General features: G+C 50.3%; 1 protein-coding gene across 1 annotated transcript in view; it reads left to right on the top strand.

Annotated features, from left to right (window-relative positions):
• Window positions 1–1,353: 1,353 nt before the first annotated feature.
• The window catches only part of UPB1 (beta-ureidopropionase 1), a 32,944-nt gene continuing 17,497 nt past the window's right edge, over window positions 1,354–16,800 (top strand). Inside the window, exons 1-3 of the mRNA XM_007975190.3 lie at window positions 1,354–1,510; window positions 9,062–9,233; window positions 11,087–11,174. Coding sequence (XP_007973381.1) covers window positions 1,401–1,510; window positions 9,062–9,233; window positions 11,087–11,174 — 370 coding nt within the window. The 5' untranslated portion in view covers window positions 1,354–1,400. The remainder of the gene's footprint in view (window positions 1,511–9,061; window positions 9,234–11,086; window positions 11,175–16,800) is intronic.

Below are 16,800 nucleotides of genomic sequence, written 5' to 3'. Positions count from 1 at the left end.
TTTGTAGATACAGGGTCTTGCTGTGTTACCCAGGCTGGTGTGGAGTTCCTGGCCTCAAACAATACTCCTTTCTTGGCCTTCTAAAGTGTTGGGATTACAGGCATGAGCCACCATGCTGGCCTTTTCTGACTTTTAAACAACCCCGCAGCGTCATCTTTGCATTCCTATTTTACAGATAAAGCAACAGAAGCCTCCAGTGACTAAATAACTTTCCTGGGGGTCACAAGGTTTACAAGTGGCTAAATAGGATTTCTACAGACTGGTTCCTTCACCTGGCTGCCCACCGAGGTAAGCGGGCCTTACTGCCCTAATTCTCAACAGGACCCCAAAGAGGACGCTTCTTTGGTAACAGCAAACGGGGCTCTCACTCCTACCATCTCGGTGACAGTCTAAAGCGCACCCTACCCCAGGAAAGTGCCCATATTTGCGCGCGCGCACACACGGCAGAGGGCAGGGCTGAAAGGGGGTCCTAGGCTGCAGGGGACGCGCCCTTGCCCGGGGACCCCGCATTTTACAGTATCAGCTCCACGGAGGTGCATGTAACGGCAGGCGAGCAGCTGACTTTCGGTTCCAACGCGGCCCCAAAGCCGGGGGTGGGAACGCGCAGCCCAGGTAGTGGCCTGGACTCTGCGCCTGGCCCCTCGGGGGTTAAAACTCCCCAGACATAAAGGCTCCGGAGCGGACAGAAGTGCAGCCGCCGCGTCCCCATGGGACACTGAAACTCTCCCTTACCTTCCTCCGTAGTCCTGTGCGGGAGGCTGACCCGGCCGGCTGCCCTGTGCTTCGGACTGGAGGTCGCGGTCCGGAGGGGACCTGCCCGGCGGTTGCTGCTGGAACCATTTACCTCAGACCCGCGCCGCAGCCCCCCGAGGCCGCGCCCAGGCTTCCCTCAAGACCTCTCCAGGGTCCGGCCCCGACACCAAGGGGCAGGTGAGGGGTGGAACCTGGAGGCACCCGCGCGAGGGCCCCTCAGGGAGGCGGGAGGGGACACCCTCAGCCCCGACTTGAAGCCAAGGAGCTAGGGCTCCGCACAGTCCCGCCTGTGGAGGGGCGTATCTCACGCGTGCCAAAGGAGAGGCGAAGGGCAAGGGGCAGAGGGCAAGGGGCAAAGGGCAAGAGGAGAATCCCTCCTCCCCCTACCCACGCGAGGCCCTGGAGCGCTGATTGGCGGTGTGCCGCAGAAGCGGCAAGAGGAACGTGTCTTGGCACGTGCCGAGAGCGCTAAAGGCCAGGGGCGGTCCCACTCGCGAAGCCCTGGAGGGCAGATTGGCTGCACGAGGAAGGGGCGTGTCCCCACGTGAGCTCTCCCTGAGCGAGAGTAAGAGATAAAGGCGAGAGCACCTGAACAGGCTTGGGCAGCTCCTCCCACTGCGGGCAAAGGGCAGGCAGTTCGTGCGGGGATGGCCATGGCGGGCGCTGAGTGGAAGTCACTGGAGGAATGCTTGGAGAAGCACCTACCGCTCCCCGACTTGCAGGAGGTGAAGCGCGTTCTCTATGGCAAGGAACTCAGGTCGGCAGCCCAGAGGCTAACTTACGGGATCTTGGGGCCACAGAGTGTGGGTCTCGGGGAGCAGGCAGGGAGGGCCTCAGGGTCTGAAGGGCTCAGGGGAGGCAGTGAGAAGTCCTGAATTGGCGGGTAGAGACCATAGTAGGTCTTGACGGGACGACCCTGGGGTCCTTGGGGGTTGCAGAATTCTGGCGTGACCTTTACAAATATCTTCTCCCCCACGTTGCCCGGAACTGGAAGGAAAAGGACGGGATTTTACTCTCCAGGGCTTTCTCTGTGGCCATCCCAACCCTCCTCCATGGAGCCGGGCTTGTCTTCTGGGTGTCTGGCTGGATCACTGTCTCCAGCCAGAGCACCCAGCAGGTGTACTGATTGTCCGGCCCCAGACCATCCTTCCTGCTGTGACCCGACCTCTGGCTGATTCTTGGAAATAGAGGCTGTCTCATTTAGTTGGCGAGGGAACCTTTCCCACTGGCAAGCTATGGCCGCTAGTTTTTCCATTTTCTGCAAGCTGTGTGCATCACCAGGACTTTGAGGGCTGTGTATTGCTGGACACTGTGTCCACAAAGCTGAAAAAGACACTTCCCGGCCGCGCTCAATGGTTCACACCTGTAATCCCAGCACTTTGGGAGGCCGAGGCGGGCGGATCACGAGGTCAGGAGATCGAGACCATCCTGGCTAATACGGTGAAACCCCGTCTCTACTAAACATACAAAATATTAGCCGGGCGTGGTGGTGGGCGCCTGTAGTCCCAGTTACTTGGGAGGCTGAGGCAGGAGAATGGCTTGAACCGGGGAGGCAGAGCTTGCAGTGAGCAGAGATCACTGCCACTGCACTCCAGCTTGGGTGACAGAGTGAGACCCTGTCTCAAAAAATAAAAAAGAAGAAAAAAAAGAGAAAGATACTTCCCCTTCCACTCTTATTTCTCTTCAGTGCATTTCTTACCTGCAGCAACCAGAGGATCTCTTTAATATGTAAATCATATCCTGTTGACCTGGTGCGGTGGCTCATGCCTATAATCCCAGTACTTTGGGAGGCAGAGGCGGGTGGATCACAAAGTCCAGAGTTCGAGATCAGCCTGGCCAATATGGTGAAACTCCGTCTCTACTAAAAATACAAAAATTAGCTGGGCGTAGTGGCACACACCTGTAGTCCCAGCTATTTGGGAGACTGAGGCAGGAGAATCGCTTGAACCCAGGAGGCGGAGGTTGCAGTGAGCCCAGATCGCGCCTCTGCACTTCAGCCTGGACGACAGGGCAAGACTCCGTCTCAAAAAAAAAAAAAAAATCATATCCTGTTGTTCCTTTGTGCATAAAACTCTTGTAAGGAATTTCCTGGGCTCTTCGGTTGAAATCCAAACTCTGACTGCATGCAGCCCCTGACTAACTCTCCTTCCACTTCCTTGCTCGTTTGTGGGCTCTCTATCTCCCCGAGTCCAGCCAGTCTGCGGGCTCCACGACCTTGTGGCGGTGGACCTGCAGCAGGAACCAGAGCAGTTTACCGGTAACTGAAGGTGTTGATTGGATCGGTGGTTCCCAGCCACAGCTGCTATGGAGTTACTGCAGGGAGGCTAGACCTCAGATCCAAGGGTGTTTTCACAGCTAGTGGATGATGAAGTTAGAACAGCTGCTTTTTGGGAGTGAGGTAGTAGAGAACTTTGTCAGAAAGGGCTCTTCATATCCAAAGGGCTGGGTGACCTTTAAAGCCCCTCCCAGTGAATGCACTTATGCTCCTATTTCCACTGCATCTGTAAAGACTAGTCCTTGAGAAGTGTCTTAGATTTGAGACTCCTAAGGAAAATGTCTTAAATAAAGCAAGGGGTGTCTTATGCTTCTAGGGATGGGAATTACTTTATTCTAAGAGTGGGATGGGCATATCTTCCTGGTAAAAAAGACAGCATGTGGGTGCCAGGGAGAGATAAAGGAGAAGAGTCTTAGGAAAAGATAAGTCAGTTTTCCATAAAGGTGATTGGCTGGGGCACATTCTGGAGAAGGACTGAGGTCAGCCCATGCAAGAGGGATTTTATCTAAGCATTTGGGTCACTCCAGAGCAGGAGGGATGATGATAATGGCTGGTGAAATGGGAGACAGCTGTCTCTTGACCAATCACTGCCAGGCTTCATCCTGGGGCTCATAATAACTAAGTGGCTCCTTTTCCTACCCTCTTTTCTTGCTCTGTTCTACTCAGCATTTAGCCCTTTCAACTTTTATCCCTAAGGTGTAAACGTTTGTACTTACTCTGTCCTTGCTAATGTGTGGGATTTGGCGATGAATGGCATTTCGAACTGAAGATAAAAAAAATTACTGCTCATTTAAAAACTCTAATCCTACTTAAATTCCTGTAAACTCCTCTAAGTCTAAGATTTGGACATAGCTACCTCTGTGAAGGTCCAGTGGACCTGAAGCCCTTAGCCCCTCGGATCTGACTCCCAGTGTGCTCCACACAAGACCACGTCTTCGCCCACTTACAATGCTTAGTAAATGTTTGCTCAGTGAATTAGCCAAATGGGCCTTTGCCTGTGGCTGATGAAATCCCCAGAGAACATCGACTTTCCATTTTAAGACAACTAGAACCGAGAAGCAGTCATTCAGTCAACAAGCATTCATTGAGCACTTAGTCTCGGCCACTGGCACTGAGGATACCAGGATAAGTCATGGTTCCTGCCCCTGAGGGCTTTCCATCTTTTGATGGTTGCCTTACACTGTGAGGAGGCAGGGAGAGCATGAGAGAGTTTGTGTGTTTGGGGTTGGAGGGACATCAGGAAGGCTTCCCAGGAGCATCATGCCTGAGCTACATCCTAGGGGAGACAGGAAGGGTACATGTCCCCAGATACCAGGGGACATGCCCATTTGGAGACTGTGTGAGAGGGTTAGTCATTGAGTGCTCTCCTGAGGAAGACCTGAGAGAGGAGGCAGGAGTGGGTCTTAGGGTCTCTGAGGCAGCAGAACTGTGTCCCGATAATGTTAGAGCCTTTGAAGAGTTTGACCTGGTAGCTGAGTGAAAAATGACCTGGAATAACGACTGGATAAGCTGAAATTTAAGGAAAGGAAAAAAGACTGGCCTGGAAAAAAGTAGGTGGAAGATGAGAGGCCTGATGTGAACAGAGTACCTGGGAGTGGAGAGACAGAAGGCTTCCAGAGGTTTCACGGAGGTCAGTGGACAGTGAGCCAATGAGGATAACAGCTGTGGCATTGAGGATCTTGCTGGCTTCTGGCTTGGACTCTCAGATGGCCAGTCGACTCATGTGGTGAGGAGCATCTTTGGACAGATTGCGTTTGAGTGTTGTTTAGTTCCTAGGGCTGCTGTAACAAATTACCACAAACTGGGTGGCTTGAAACAACAGAAACTTATTCTCAAAGTTCTGAAGACAACAAGTATAAGACCAAGGTGTCAGCAGGGCTGTGTTCCCTCCAAAGATCCTAGTGGAGAATCCTCCCTTATCTTTTCTAGCCTCAGGTGGCTCCTGACTTTCCTTAGGTTGTGACAGCCAGTCTCTGCCTCTTTCTTGGCCTTCTCCTATTGTCCCTGTATCTCTCCTGTGGTGTCTCTTGTCTTTGAGAAGGGTGCAGTGGCTCACACCTGTAATCTCAGCACTTTGGGAGGCCAGGGCTGGAGGATTGCTCGAACTCAGGAGTTTGAGACCGGCCTGAGCAACATAGTGAGACCCCATCTCTATAAAATGTTAAGAAAAACATAGCCAGGCATGGTAGCATGCACCTGTAGTCCTAGCTACACAGCAGGCTGAGGCGGGAGGATCGCTTGAGTCTGGGAGGTTGAGGCTGCAGTGAGCTAAGATCTCTCCTCTGCACTCCAGCCTGGGAGTCAGATCAAGGCCCTGTCTCAAACACACACACGTCTTTGAATTTGGAGGTTACTTGGATAATCCAGGATGATCTTGAGATCTTGATCTTAATTACGTCTGGGAAGACCCTTTTTCCAAATAAAATCACAATGACAGGTTCCAGGTGTCAGGATGGAGACACAGCTCAACCTGCTACAGTAGCTTCAGGGTCTTCAGGTGGAAATAACTCAGGGGCTATTCGCTATGTGGAGATGGGCCTCAGGTGGGAGAGGCTGGGCTTGTTTAGCTGCCCTGGAGATGGTCATTCCAGGTGGAGGAGGAGCAGATACAAAAGAGGGCACTGGAAAGAATGCTGGAAAACCCGGATATTCAAGGGGTCAGAGAAAGATACTTTGTGGGAGATTCTGGAGGTGAGGACTGTGGGGCAAGACAGGGAAAGAAGCATCAGATGGCTCAGAAATGTCTAGCAGGGACAGCAGGAAGTCTGCTGGATTTAGCCATGATAAAGCTGGTGGCAGTTTCTGAGATGGGGCCAGGAGGTGAGACCTGAGCTGACAGGGAAGCATGTGTGGAAGCTCCCTAGGCAGCAGGGAGAGAGAGCAAGTGAGTAAACATGTGGACATGTGTGGAGCACTGTCCCTCTTTCTCTTTCTTCCTCTCCTTCTCTCCCTCCCCAGTCCCCTTCTGTTGTTCAGTGGGAGAGACTCTAACAGCTTCAGTGATGGATGTGGAGGTCTATAGGTACTAGTGGGGAAAGACGTCCAAGCTATGTGTATTAAGTGAAAAAGGCAAGTTGAAGAACAGAAAATACGGAATGATGCCATTGTATTTGTAATGCATACACATAGGAAAATAGGAAAGAGACATAAAACATTGTTAAGAAGGGTTGCCTCTGAGTTTTGGGACTAGGGGTAGGATAGAAAGGGGAATTTATTTTTCATTTTATACCCTTTCCCACTATTTGATTCACCCCCACCATGAGCACATGTTTCTTTTGTAAAAGAGCTCTAGTTTAATTATTTAAAGCGCTGATGGTAAAGAGCCATCAGAGGTAGAAAGATAAAGTTCCAGAAGTGAGAGGTTGCTGCGGAGGCAGGAACTTGGTGTCCTCTGGCGAGAGCTGCCTGACCCTGGGTGGGAGAGGTGGGGGCCCTGAAGGGCATGGTGGGGCTAGGATGGGAAGTGATGGGCTTTACTCCTTGAAGTTTGAAGGAAAGCCCTGATGCAAGGAGGCCTCAGTAGCAGGGTAAGGGATAGAGGGTCTGAAAGCCAACTATAGGGACCAGGGCGGGCAGTGGCAGCATGAGGCCTTCTGTGAGGTTGTGGCTCATTTGCTGGTCTTGTCCTCCTGAGCAGTGGCTGATTGATTGATGCTTGTTTTAGTACTTTTGAGCTGCTATAACAAAATACCACAGACTTCCCAGTACTTGTGGGCAATCACAGGGAGAAAAAGGAGAAGGGTCTGTGTGTCTGTTTCCCCAAAGGCCTGTGGGCCTGGTAGCTGGACGGCCTTTTGGGAATGTCCTAGTGAGCCCTGTCCTCAGCCTGTGGTCTCACATCAGGAAGATGTCAGGTGGGAGAGCACTTGTCTGAGTGTGCAAACCTGCTGTAACCAACACCTGGCTGCGGTCTCGCTCCCCGTCTTAAACCACGTAAATTTATTCCTCACGGTTCTAGATGCTATGAAATCCAAGATCAAGGTGCCACAGCAGATCTGGTGTCTGGTGAGGACTCACTTCCTGGTTCGTAGATGGTGCCTTCTCACTGTGTGCTTACATGGTACAGGAAGCAAGCACCCCCTCTTAGGGGGTCTTTTAAAAGACCACTAATCCCATTCATGAGGACTCTACCCTCATGACCTAATCACCTCTCAAAGAGCCCTATCACATTGGAGATTAGGGTTTCAACATATGGCTTTGGGGCAGACATAAGTATTCAGTCCATCTCAGTGGTCCACTGCATCTCCCATACCCGGCCTTTTGGTGGACACAGCACATCATTGACTGCATCTGCACAAGGTATGGCTTGAGAGTTGGTTAGGTTCTCCAAGATGAAGTGTAGGATGTGGTGATGGACTGTCTTGGATAATGGAAGGGCAGAGAGGCCTTACAGGTGGTGCCCAGATAGTAGACAAGGAGTGGCTGGGAAGAGGTAACCGAGCCCCAAAGGTGGCTATCCTGGAGGGTGGAGCGGCCTTTCCTGTATCGCCTTGGCTTAGAATGAGCTCGCAGGGAGCTGGGGATGAGGAGGTGGGCAGCCTCAGGGCTGGCCAGGCGGAGACACCACTTGGGGGAAGAAGGGTAAGTAATGGAGGTTATGCATGGTGGGAAGATGGGGAGAGAGACTTCAGCCAGGTGATGGTTATAGCCATGTTTCCACACCCAAGATGAGCTCTTCATCTGACATCTTCCTGCTGTGAGACCACAGGCTGAGAGGCCAGGCAGGGTTCACCAGGACACTCTCAAAGGGCTGTCTGGCTCCCAGGCCCACAGGCCTTCGAGGAAATAGACACATAAACCTTGCTCCTTTTTCTCCCGGTGTCTACCCACACACACATCCTGGAAAGTTGCGTGATTATGTCCACCAGAGGGGATTTGCCCTGAGGCTGAGGCCTGCAGGAGTGCCCTTCCGCTGCACGATGGGAGGGCTGTCTAAGGCAGTCACAGCAAGGAGAGGCACGGTGTGGGCACTGCTGCTATTTCTAACCTGCTGGAGTGAAGGGAACCTTGACTACTTGAAAAGCAGGCTGATTGTCAGGGGCGGAACCGAACTCAGAGCTGTCAGGGCCATCACATGGAAAGTGCCTGGCAGGGGGCGGCGACAGGGGGCTTGGGCTGACAGGGCTGTGATTTTGAAAGAAACGTCTCTAAGAAAGTGATTTAAAGTAGGAGAGAAATATTATTATTAGATAATGACTGTCAGGTTATTTTTTGATGTGTTTTCTGGGTATTTCATAATCATCTTGCCCTTAGATGGTAAGCCCTTCCTGGTCAGGGGCCGTGTCCCATCCCATGCCTGTATGGGTTTCCCCTCTGGGTGTGCAACAGGCATCAGGGGTTATTTGCTGTTCGGCCAATGGTCACTTCAGTGAAGTGTTTTATAACTAATTCTCTAGCCTTTGTTAATAAACTACAAATGTGGATGAGCATTTAAGGCTTCCATCTGAACACCTGGGCCCCACCAAGCCCACCCAACACCAGGTGTGGAACTGGCCTCCCCCAGCAGAAGCAGCAGGACAGACTAGCCAGGGTCTTTATTCACCACAAGGTCATCCATATGGTCCCAGGTCATGGCCTCTCCAACCAGCCTGTCCCCTGAGCCTCATTTTCCAAGCCCTTCTCTGCTCCCACAGCCTGCCTCACACTCTAGGCTCAGCATAGTCCTGATTTTGTTTCAGAAACACTTTTGAGAATCTATTCCCTCCTTTCTGTGTTGACTGCCAGGACTTTAATTCCTACCCTGATTTTAGCAAGTCTAAAACACCAACCTCTTGACTGGCTTCCCCGTTGCCAGGCCTAACTGTGCTGCCTCTCTGCTGAGGTCTCCCTGCCAACTGCAGGTAAAGTCCAGGTTCAGTGTAGTGTTCGGTCATGGCTGGACCCCCCTGCTCCCCAACTCTCTTGGGCCCTGGCACTGAGCACCTTCTAGCCAGGACATACTCACCTCTTTGACTGATAAATAACTACAGGAAATGGGAGAGGGCTTTTAAGTGGAGCAGACTGCACCTTCCCTCTTCTTTCCTGCCCATCTAGGAAGCTTGATCTGCCTAGGGAAGCTTTCGAAGCCGCCTCCAGAGAAGACTTTGAACTGCAGGGATATGCCTTTGAAGCAGCGGAGGAGCAGCTGAGACGACCCCGCATCGTGCATGTGGGGCTGGTTCAGAACAGAACCCCCCTCCCTGCAGATGCCCCTGTGGCAGAACAGGTACAGACTCTTTTGACCATAATAAATACACAAACGGGGTTGTGGCTCGCCCTTTGGAGCACACCCGCAGACCCTGGCTGGCCACATACTCCAGGTCTGCAGGCTTGGATCCCTAGAGCAGTAGCAGAGACGCTCCTGCCCTGGCCTCCCCCCAGCCCTCCAGCCTGCATCTCTGGCTCTTCTGCCGCCTTGTTCTTACTCTGTCTCTCCCTCCTCCTCGCTGATCTTTCCACTTCTCTCCAGCTATTGATCTGAAGCTCCATTTACCAACCAGGAGGGTGCCCTTTTGGCCTGCTCATGCTCTCCACGGGACACTGCCTCTCAGCTGCCTGCCAGGAGGCAGCCAACCAGCACATACTGGTCAGGACCGTCTGTCCGTGTGTTCTTCTGCCTTAATCCTCAGGGTGGGGACTCGCTATACCCAGAAGTCTGTCAGCTGTGGTACCTGCAGGCTTACAGGAATAGATAGGCATTTGCTTATGACCTCAGAGTTAGTAAATAAAGGTGACAGCATCTGGTATCTCCCTGAAGAAACATATTGTCACAGGCACAGGTGGTTTGTTTTATACACTTCTCCACAGCATTCCTCCAGCTGCTCAAACTTTCAGGGATTTCCCTGTACAGGTTTCCTCAGGATACAGGGTGTTTGAGGATTCTTAGGGATTCTGGAGAAACCTAAGGTCTCTTGGATTCCAGGTTTGGTTCTGCATCATCATTCACATTGGTCCTTCCTTTGCTTTTGTTGGATTCACAGATGTCTGGTTCTCAGTTCTCTCACTTTTTGTGTCTGGATTCTTTTTTTGTGGATATGTCCCCTCTATCATCCCAGACTGTCAAGTCGTAGGACCAGCTATGTTTTTTTCACCCACACAGTTAGCAAAAAGCTTTGCTAACGCCAAGCAAATGTGTATTTGTGGGGCTGATGCTGTCAGCAAATACTCACAAAGCCGTGGGGTACACAGCCTCTCAAAGGAGGAGACTATAGGCCTTGTAAAGAGTTTGTGCACTCTGGGTTTTCAGCCTGGTTCCTTTGGTCTGTCTTTGAACAAACACTTTTGAATGTCTCCTGGGAGCTAGGCATTGTGCCAAGGACAAGTAGACGATGAGGTTGCTTTCTTCCTATCCCTAAGGAGCCTGTGGGGTCCTGGGAGTGACAAGACACCAGAGGAAGAGTGGCACACAATGAAAGCAGCGGCACACGATGGCTCCCGAAGGCCAGTGGATGCCGAGTTACCTTGACACTTGGCCTACAACTGTGAGAGTCTGCAGAGGCCCACAGAGGGGCGACACGTGACATAGATAACACCTCCAGGAAGATTAGGTGGGAGGAGGGAAGTACATTCCTGGCCCAGGGCGCAGCACACACCAAAGCACAGGGATTTAAAAGAGCCAGAGAGGCGAGGCATTCCATGATACGATACACACAGGATAAGTAGAACAAGTAGGATAAGTGCGGGACAAGGCTTGCCTCTGAAGGCAGGACAGTGGAGAGCGGAGTCCTGGGCCAAGGGGATGGTTGACCTGGGAGATGGTGTGAGCGTGGGCCCTGAACCAGAAGCAGCACCATCCTCATCCCTGCCTCTCAGCAACCCCACAGGTCAGGTGGCAGTCTCCCCCTTACCAGACGAGGAAACTGAGGCAGTGTCAAAGTGTCTGTGACCCCAGAGCCTCTGCACCTCCAGCTTTTCATGCAGATGTTGGACATCAGGAGATAACCAAATATAGAACCTCCCCACCCTACTCCTCATACCTGCCCAGGTGGGCATTGATTGTTCCATATGCATTAGGATGAGATCCTAAAAATTGCCTTACAAATAGAACTAAATGGATTCTAATCCTTTTTAAATTCTCAGGTCTCTGCCCTTCATAGACGCATAAAGGCTATCGTAGAGGTGGCTGCAATGTGTGGAGTCAACATCATCTGTTTCCAGGAAGCATGGAGTGAGTCTTTTTTATGGTGCTTTCTCTGCTCCCTTCAAACAATTGTGTATTCTCTCCATGTTGCCAAGAGTGTCTGCTGCCTGACTTTTAAAGAATCTCCTTTGTTTTCTCATCCATGGAAAGGTTTTCTGTCCACATCACCAGGAACCCCAGCCTTCCTGTTGTTACGCACCAGGCTGTTGTCTGAGCCCAGCAGTTTTCCCACATCGTTCTGAATCCATTCACTCCTCCCCATTTCTCTACCACCACCTGGTCCAAGCCTCTGGCAGCCCACCCCTGACTTTTGTAATTCCCTCTGGCTGGTCTCTTGTGCCCTCCTAACCAGGACTTCTTTACCTCCAGATCTCAGCCCAGAGCCAGCCTCCCTATCTAAACATTTCTTGCACAATGTACCTTTGTGGTTTTTATTTTTATCAGAGTTATACATGCTCATGGTTTAGAGTCAGATGGGTCTATAAGGTCTGTTACCAAAAAATAACTGTTATCCCCAGCATCAACACTGAGCTAGTTCCTTTGGAATTTACCTTTGTTAGTGTTGCTTCTTCCTAATTTTTTAGTTTTGCATCACCTATTGACTTCCCCCTATGAAAGATGTCAGTGTTAGCCCTTTCCTGCCTCCTCCTGGCCCTTCAACATACACGTGTCCTTGTTCTTCTATCCCCCCAGCCGTTTTGTCAACTTTGATTCCTTTTTCTTTAAGACAAGGTCTTACTCTGTCACCCAGGCTTGGAGTGCAGTGGTGCAATCACAGCTCACTGCAGCCTTGACCCCAGGCCCAAGCAATCTTCCTACCTCAGCCTCCCAAGTAGTTGGGACCACAGGTGCACACCATCATGCCCAGCTAATTGAAAAAAAAAAACAAACAACAAAAAACAAACAAAAAAAACACTTCGTAGAGATGGAGATCTCACTATATTGCTCAGGCTGAACTTTGATTTCTTTTCCTGAATTATTTTCTGTTTTCCCTAGAATTTGCTTTGTTTTCTTCTTGCCACCATTCAACCCCAAACTTTCTATGAATTCCTAAATCTCCCTTAATGTGTTTTAGACACATCAAACAGTCTATCAGTTTCATCTCCTCCAAGGAATCTGCCCCGGAGCCTTGTGACTGCTGTGGGCTGAATCAGGTGCCCCCTCTGCTGGCCACACAGTTGTCCTGGGATCCCCCCTCACCATCACCCTGGGGAATCCCTTTGCTTTGCTCTTGTGTTTCTCTGTTCCCACAGCTTCCTCTTTCTTGGTTTATGCCCTCATTTTAGTAGTGTAGTGTAGTGGATCCTTACAGATTTATGTTGCCTCAGCATCCATGTTGAATACAAGTTTAACTCTGTCATACCAGAGGCAGGGCTCAGTCACCCTGGACACAGTTTCCAGTTCTACGCCACACCCAAATGGCTCAGGCCAAGTGGCCAGAGGTAAGAACTTAAAAGACCTCTCTCCCACCAGCCAACTGGGCTGCCCACTTTCCTGCTGATTCCTTTAAATGGACCATCCAGGCATTTGGCCATTAACTTAAGGTGACCACATCTTAGTCATTACGTGTACTGCTAGTTGGCCCACACTCTCTCTGACTCTTCATTTCTGCCTCATCTGACCTGGGGACAGAAGACTGCCCTTGTGACTCATGGCACTCTCCTTGCCCAGGATCTGTAAGTAAAAATCTTCAAACTTGTTTCCTATTGCGATGGTGTGTTGAATTTGCACCTTCCATGAGAAGAACCAGGGGCTGCCCCAGGCTGGGTTTTCCCTGGGATACCGGGGGAAACACAAAGTTGGACTCCTAGTGCTAGAGTGGTAGTCAGGCAGGGACAGGTCAGGCAAGAGCCACACAGCATCTACCAGTATAAACAAGTTTCATGTATGAGGGACCCCCTGGTCACAGATTGGACAGACAGGTGTTAGGCTGTCCACCATGTACAAGATGTATCCTGTGAAAGGCACACTATAGAAACCACGTCCAGCTCCCTTCATTTCCTGTTAGTGCTGGGTTGCTAGCCACTCTGGTACTGGAGCCCCCATTTAGCTAGGGACTCTCAGAACCAGTAGTTCCCTGAGGAAGAACACATCAGAGGTAAACTTTTTGAGGCCTTGCCCAACTGAAAATATGTTCCTTCTACAATTTTCTTGATAGTTTGGTTGAGCATCAAATTTTAGGTTAGAAATCATTTTCCTTCAAAAGTTTGAACACACGTTGTTCCATTGTCTTCTAGTTTTGGGGCATTGTTGAGTAATCCACAGCCATTTTAATTTTTGACCCATTGTCTGTGATTTGTTTTTCTCTGGAAGACTGTAGGAGTTTCTGTTTTTCACCAATACTCTACAATTTCATAATGATATTCCATTGTGCATATCTATTTTAATCCACTCTTGGTACTTAGTGGGTTCTTTTAGTCTAGAAACTTGGATTCTGACGCTCTAGGAAATTTTCTTGCATTATTTCATTCAATCATTATTTTCTCCTCTTTTTTCTCCTTCTAGACAGTCTTACTATTAGGATATGGGAACCCTGGACTAGTACCCTAATTTTGTTGTGTATTTCCTCCTATTTTTTTTTTTTATACATGGTCTTACTCTGTCACTGAGGTTGCAGTACAGTGGTGCAATCACAGCTCACTGCAGCCTCGACCTCCCAGGATCAAGCAATCCTCCTGCCCCAGCCTCCCGAGTAGCTGGGACCATAGATGCATGCCACCACACCTGGCTACTTTTCTTGAATTTTTTTTTTTTTTTTTTGTAAAGATGAGATCTCACTGTGTCGCCCAGGCAGGTCTCAAATTCCTGGGCCCAAGCAATCCTCCCACCTTCGCCTCCCAAAGTGCTGGGATTACAGGTGTAAGCCACTGCGCCCGGCCCCTAACTGCTTCTTAAATAGACCTTTGGCCAGTCCTTGTTTATCATCCTTCCTTGCTTCCCCACCTTCAGAGGTACCTGGTCCCCCTGGGTCCTGAGCTTTGGATAAGCAGGAAACCTTCTCTACTGCTAGCGGACTCTTTTCTCTGATCTGCTGAGAGATTTGCCTGCATCTCTCTGCCTTCCTGTTTCCCCTCCCTCAGCACCCGGTCCTTGTGGGTATATGCCTTTGCATGAACATTGCTTTCCTGTCATGTTGATAGGGTTTCAGGAAAGAACATGTGTCTGTGTCCCAGAAGTTCATATCGTTTTCCTATTTTTTATTACCTTTGTGCTCTCACTCTTCATTAGACCATGAGCTCCATGAAGATAGTACCTATGTTTGTTTTTCCCAACTCTCCACCCACCCCTGTTTCATCTTTAGTGGCAAGAATAATCCCTGGTGCATGACAGGCACTACACATTAGTATTGACTGGGTAGTTGAACTAACATCTTCCCTTTCTTGGATCTGGAACTCCCCTTCATTTATCAAAGTCTAGCACAGGTAACCCTCCTTTGTGGGGCCCTGGGGACTCCCCCAGGCAGAGCTGACCACTCTGTACTGCCAGGTTGTGTGGCCGCACCAGGTTCTAATTCATCTCCTTCCCTCTAGGCTGGCAGTGCCTGAGGGCCAGGTGTTGGGTCAATGCATGTGGAATCCTGTCCCCTCTAGTTGAAGAACTGTAGTTGGGACTTTGCAGTCAGCCTCACCCAACCCCCCTTCCACATCCTTCTTTTGAAAGTGTGTTTACATTAGAGTGGTTGTGTAAACAGGAAAAGAAGCCGTTTATTCTCTGGGGGCAATTGACTCACTCCTAATGCTCTGAAAGCTGAGAATTAATGGTCATTAAGGAGCATTTGTGTTTTCAACAGCTTTTCTGTTGGCTTCCTTAAAATAATTCATCTCTCTTCACAGAAGGCGAGCCTGGGGAGCCTTGAGCGTGGTACCAAGGCCCCCAGGGCTGTTGCTGGCAGTGCCTGCCGCCTGCTTGGCAAGGTGGTGGTGGTGCCATTGGCGGGATATTTACTGTGGTACTCTTAGGACCAGACTTCCTGGGACTGGAAAGAATTGAGAGGCTGAGGCTTCTCTTCCTTCTCTGTGAAATAAAGGGGGTGACACCTGCTTAGGGGTGTTGGAGAAGAGCTGCCTATTATGAATACAAGGGTTATAAAGAAATGGCCGGGCGCGGTGGCTCAAGCCTGTAATCCCAGCACTTTGGGAGGCCGAGACGGGCGGTTCATGAGGTCAGGAGATCGAGACCATCCTGGCTAACACAGTGAAACCCCGTCTCTACTAAAAAATACAAAAAACTAGCCGGGCGAGGTGGCGGGCGCCTGTAGTCCCAGCTACTCCGGAGGCTGCGGCAGGAGAATGGCGTAAACCCGGGAGGCGGAGCTTGCAGTGAGCTGAGATCTGGCCACTGCACTCCCGCCTGGGTGACAGAGAGAGACTCCGCCTCAAAAAAAAAAAAAATTTTTTAGGCAACTAGAAAGAAGTAAAAGGAGTAAAGGTTCTCAGTGGAAATTTTCCTGTAATAAGAAGCAACCCCTGAACCATTTCTTTTCTAACCAAACAGGTGGCTTAAAGAGCCATACCAGCAAGCTTTGATATGCAAATGCAAGCAATTAGAAACTAGGTCCACCCAACATGGCCAACATGGCAGTTCCTGTCCTCTTCTCCTTGTCAGCACCTGTGCCAAGTGTCATGACCACCTCCAGATAACTCACACATGTTCAGGACGTCATGGCAGCTCAGCTCACATTTGCATATTAAAGGACTAAGGTGGGAGGGCTAGGTTTTTTTGCAGGCTACTTGAATGTCACACTTGGTCAAACCAATCCCCTGGGCCCTATGCAAATCAGACCCCACCTCCTCCAGCCTCACAATATAACCAACCACAGAGGGGAATCCACTGGGGTGGGCCCTTGGAACCTTTGGCTGTGTTCCCAGTGCTGCTCTACAGCCCAGCCACACATGGATATCTGCAGCGTGTGGAGTTACCTTTAGTACCTGCCAGTCTGCTGGTGTGAACGGTGCCTCACTGTGAGTAAATGTTTCTCATAGCTGAGATCGCGCCATTGCACTCCAGTCTGGCAACAAGAACAAGACTCCATCTCAAAAAAAAGGAAAGAAAAAAAGAAATGGACTTGGGTTATTGTGAGGTGGGAGATCTACAGAGTATACTGAATTAGTCTAGACAAGGAATTCAGTTCTCCAGATTGAGAAAGAAAAAGACGAATAGCCCAGTAGGAAATAGGCAAAGGGTATGAACAAAAAAATGTAGGGAAGGAATCCAGACTGGCCGGTGAATGTGTGGTGAAGGACTCAGCCTCACTGGGGATATGGGAGACATTTACTCACAGTGAGGCACCGTTCACACCAGCAGACTGGCAGGTACTAAAGGTAACTTCACACGCTGCAGATATCCATGTGTGGCTGGGCTGTAGAGCAGCATTGGGCACACAGCCGAAGGTCCCAAAGGCCCACCCCAGCGGATTTCCCTCTGTCCCCTGCATAGGAGACTGCTCTGAACCTGGAGTGCATGGAGATGACCAGCATCTTTGAACTGTTACTCTGTGTCTATGTACCTACTGTTTGGAGAAAAAAAAAAAAAGTCAAACAAAAACCAATGAGTTGAATGAAATTTCCTACCAAATTAGCCCCCTGGTGGGGCCTGGCCAGAGATCATGAGAGTAAGAGCATTAATCCTTGCAGATGTTCATCCTGTTCAGTGG

This window comes from Chlorocebus sabaeus, chromosome 19 (assembly GCF_047675955.1).
Source record: "Chlorocebus sabaeus isolate Y175 chromosome 19, mChlSab1.0.hap1, whole genome shotgun sequence".
Lineage (NCBI taxonomy): Eukaryota > Metazoa > Chordata > Mammalia > Primates > Cercopithecidae > Chlorocebus > Chlorocebus sabaeus.
The sequence above is the reverse complement of the archived record's forward strand: the minus strand, read 5'-3'. Positions and strand labels throughout refer to the sequence as shown.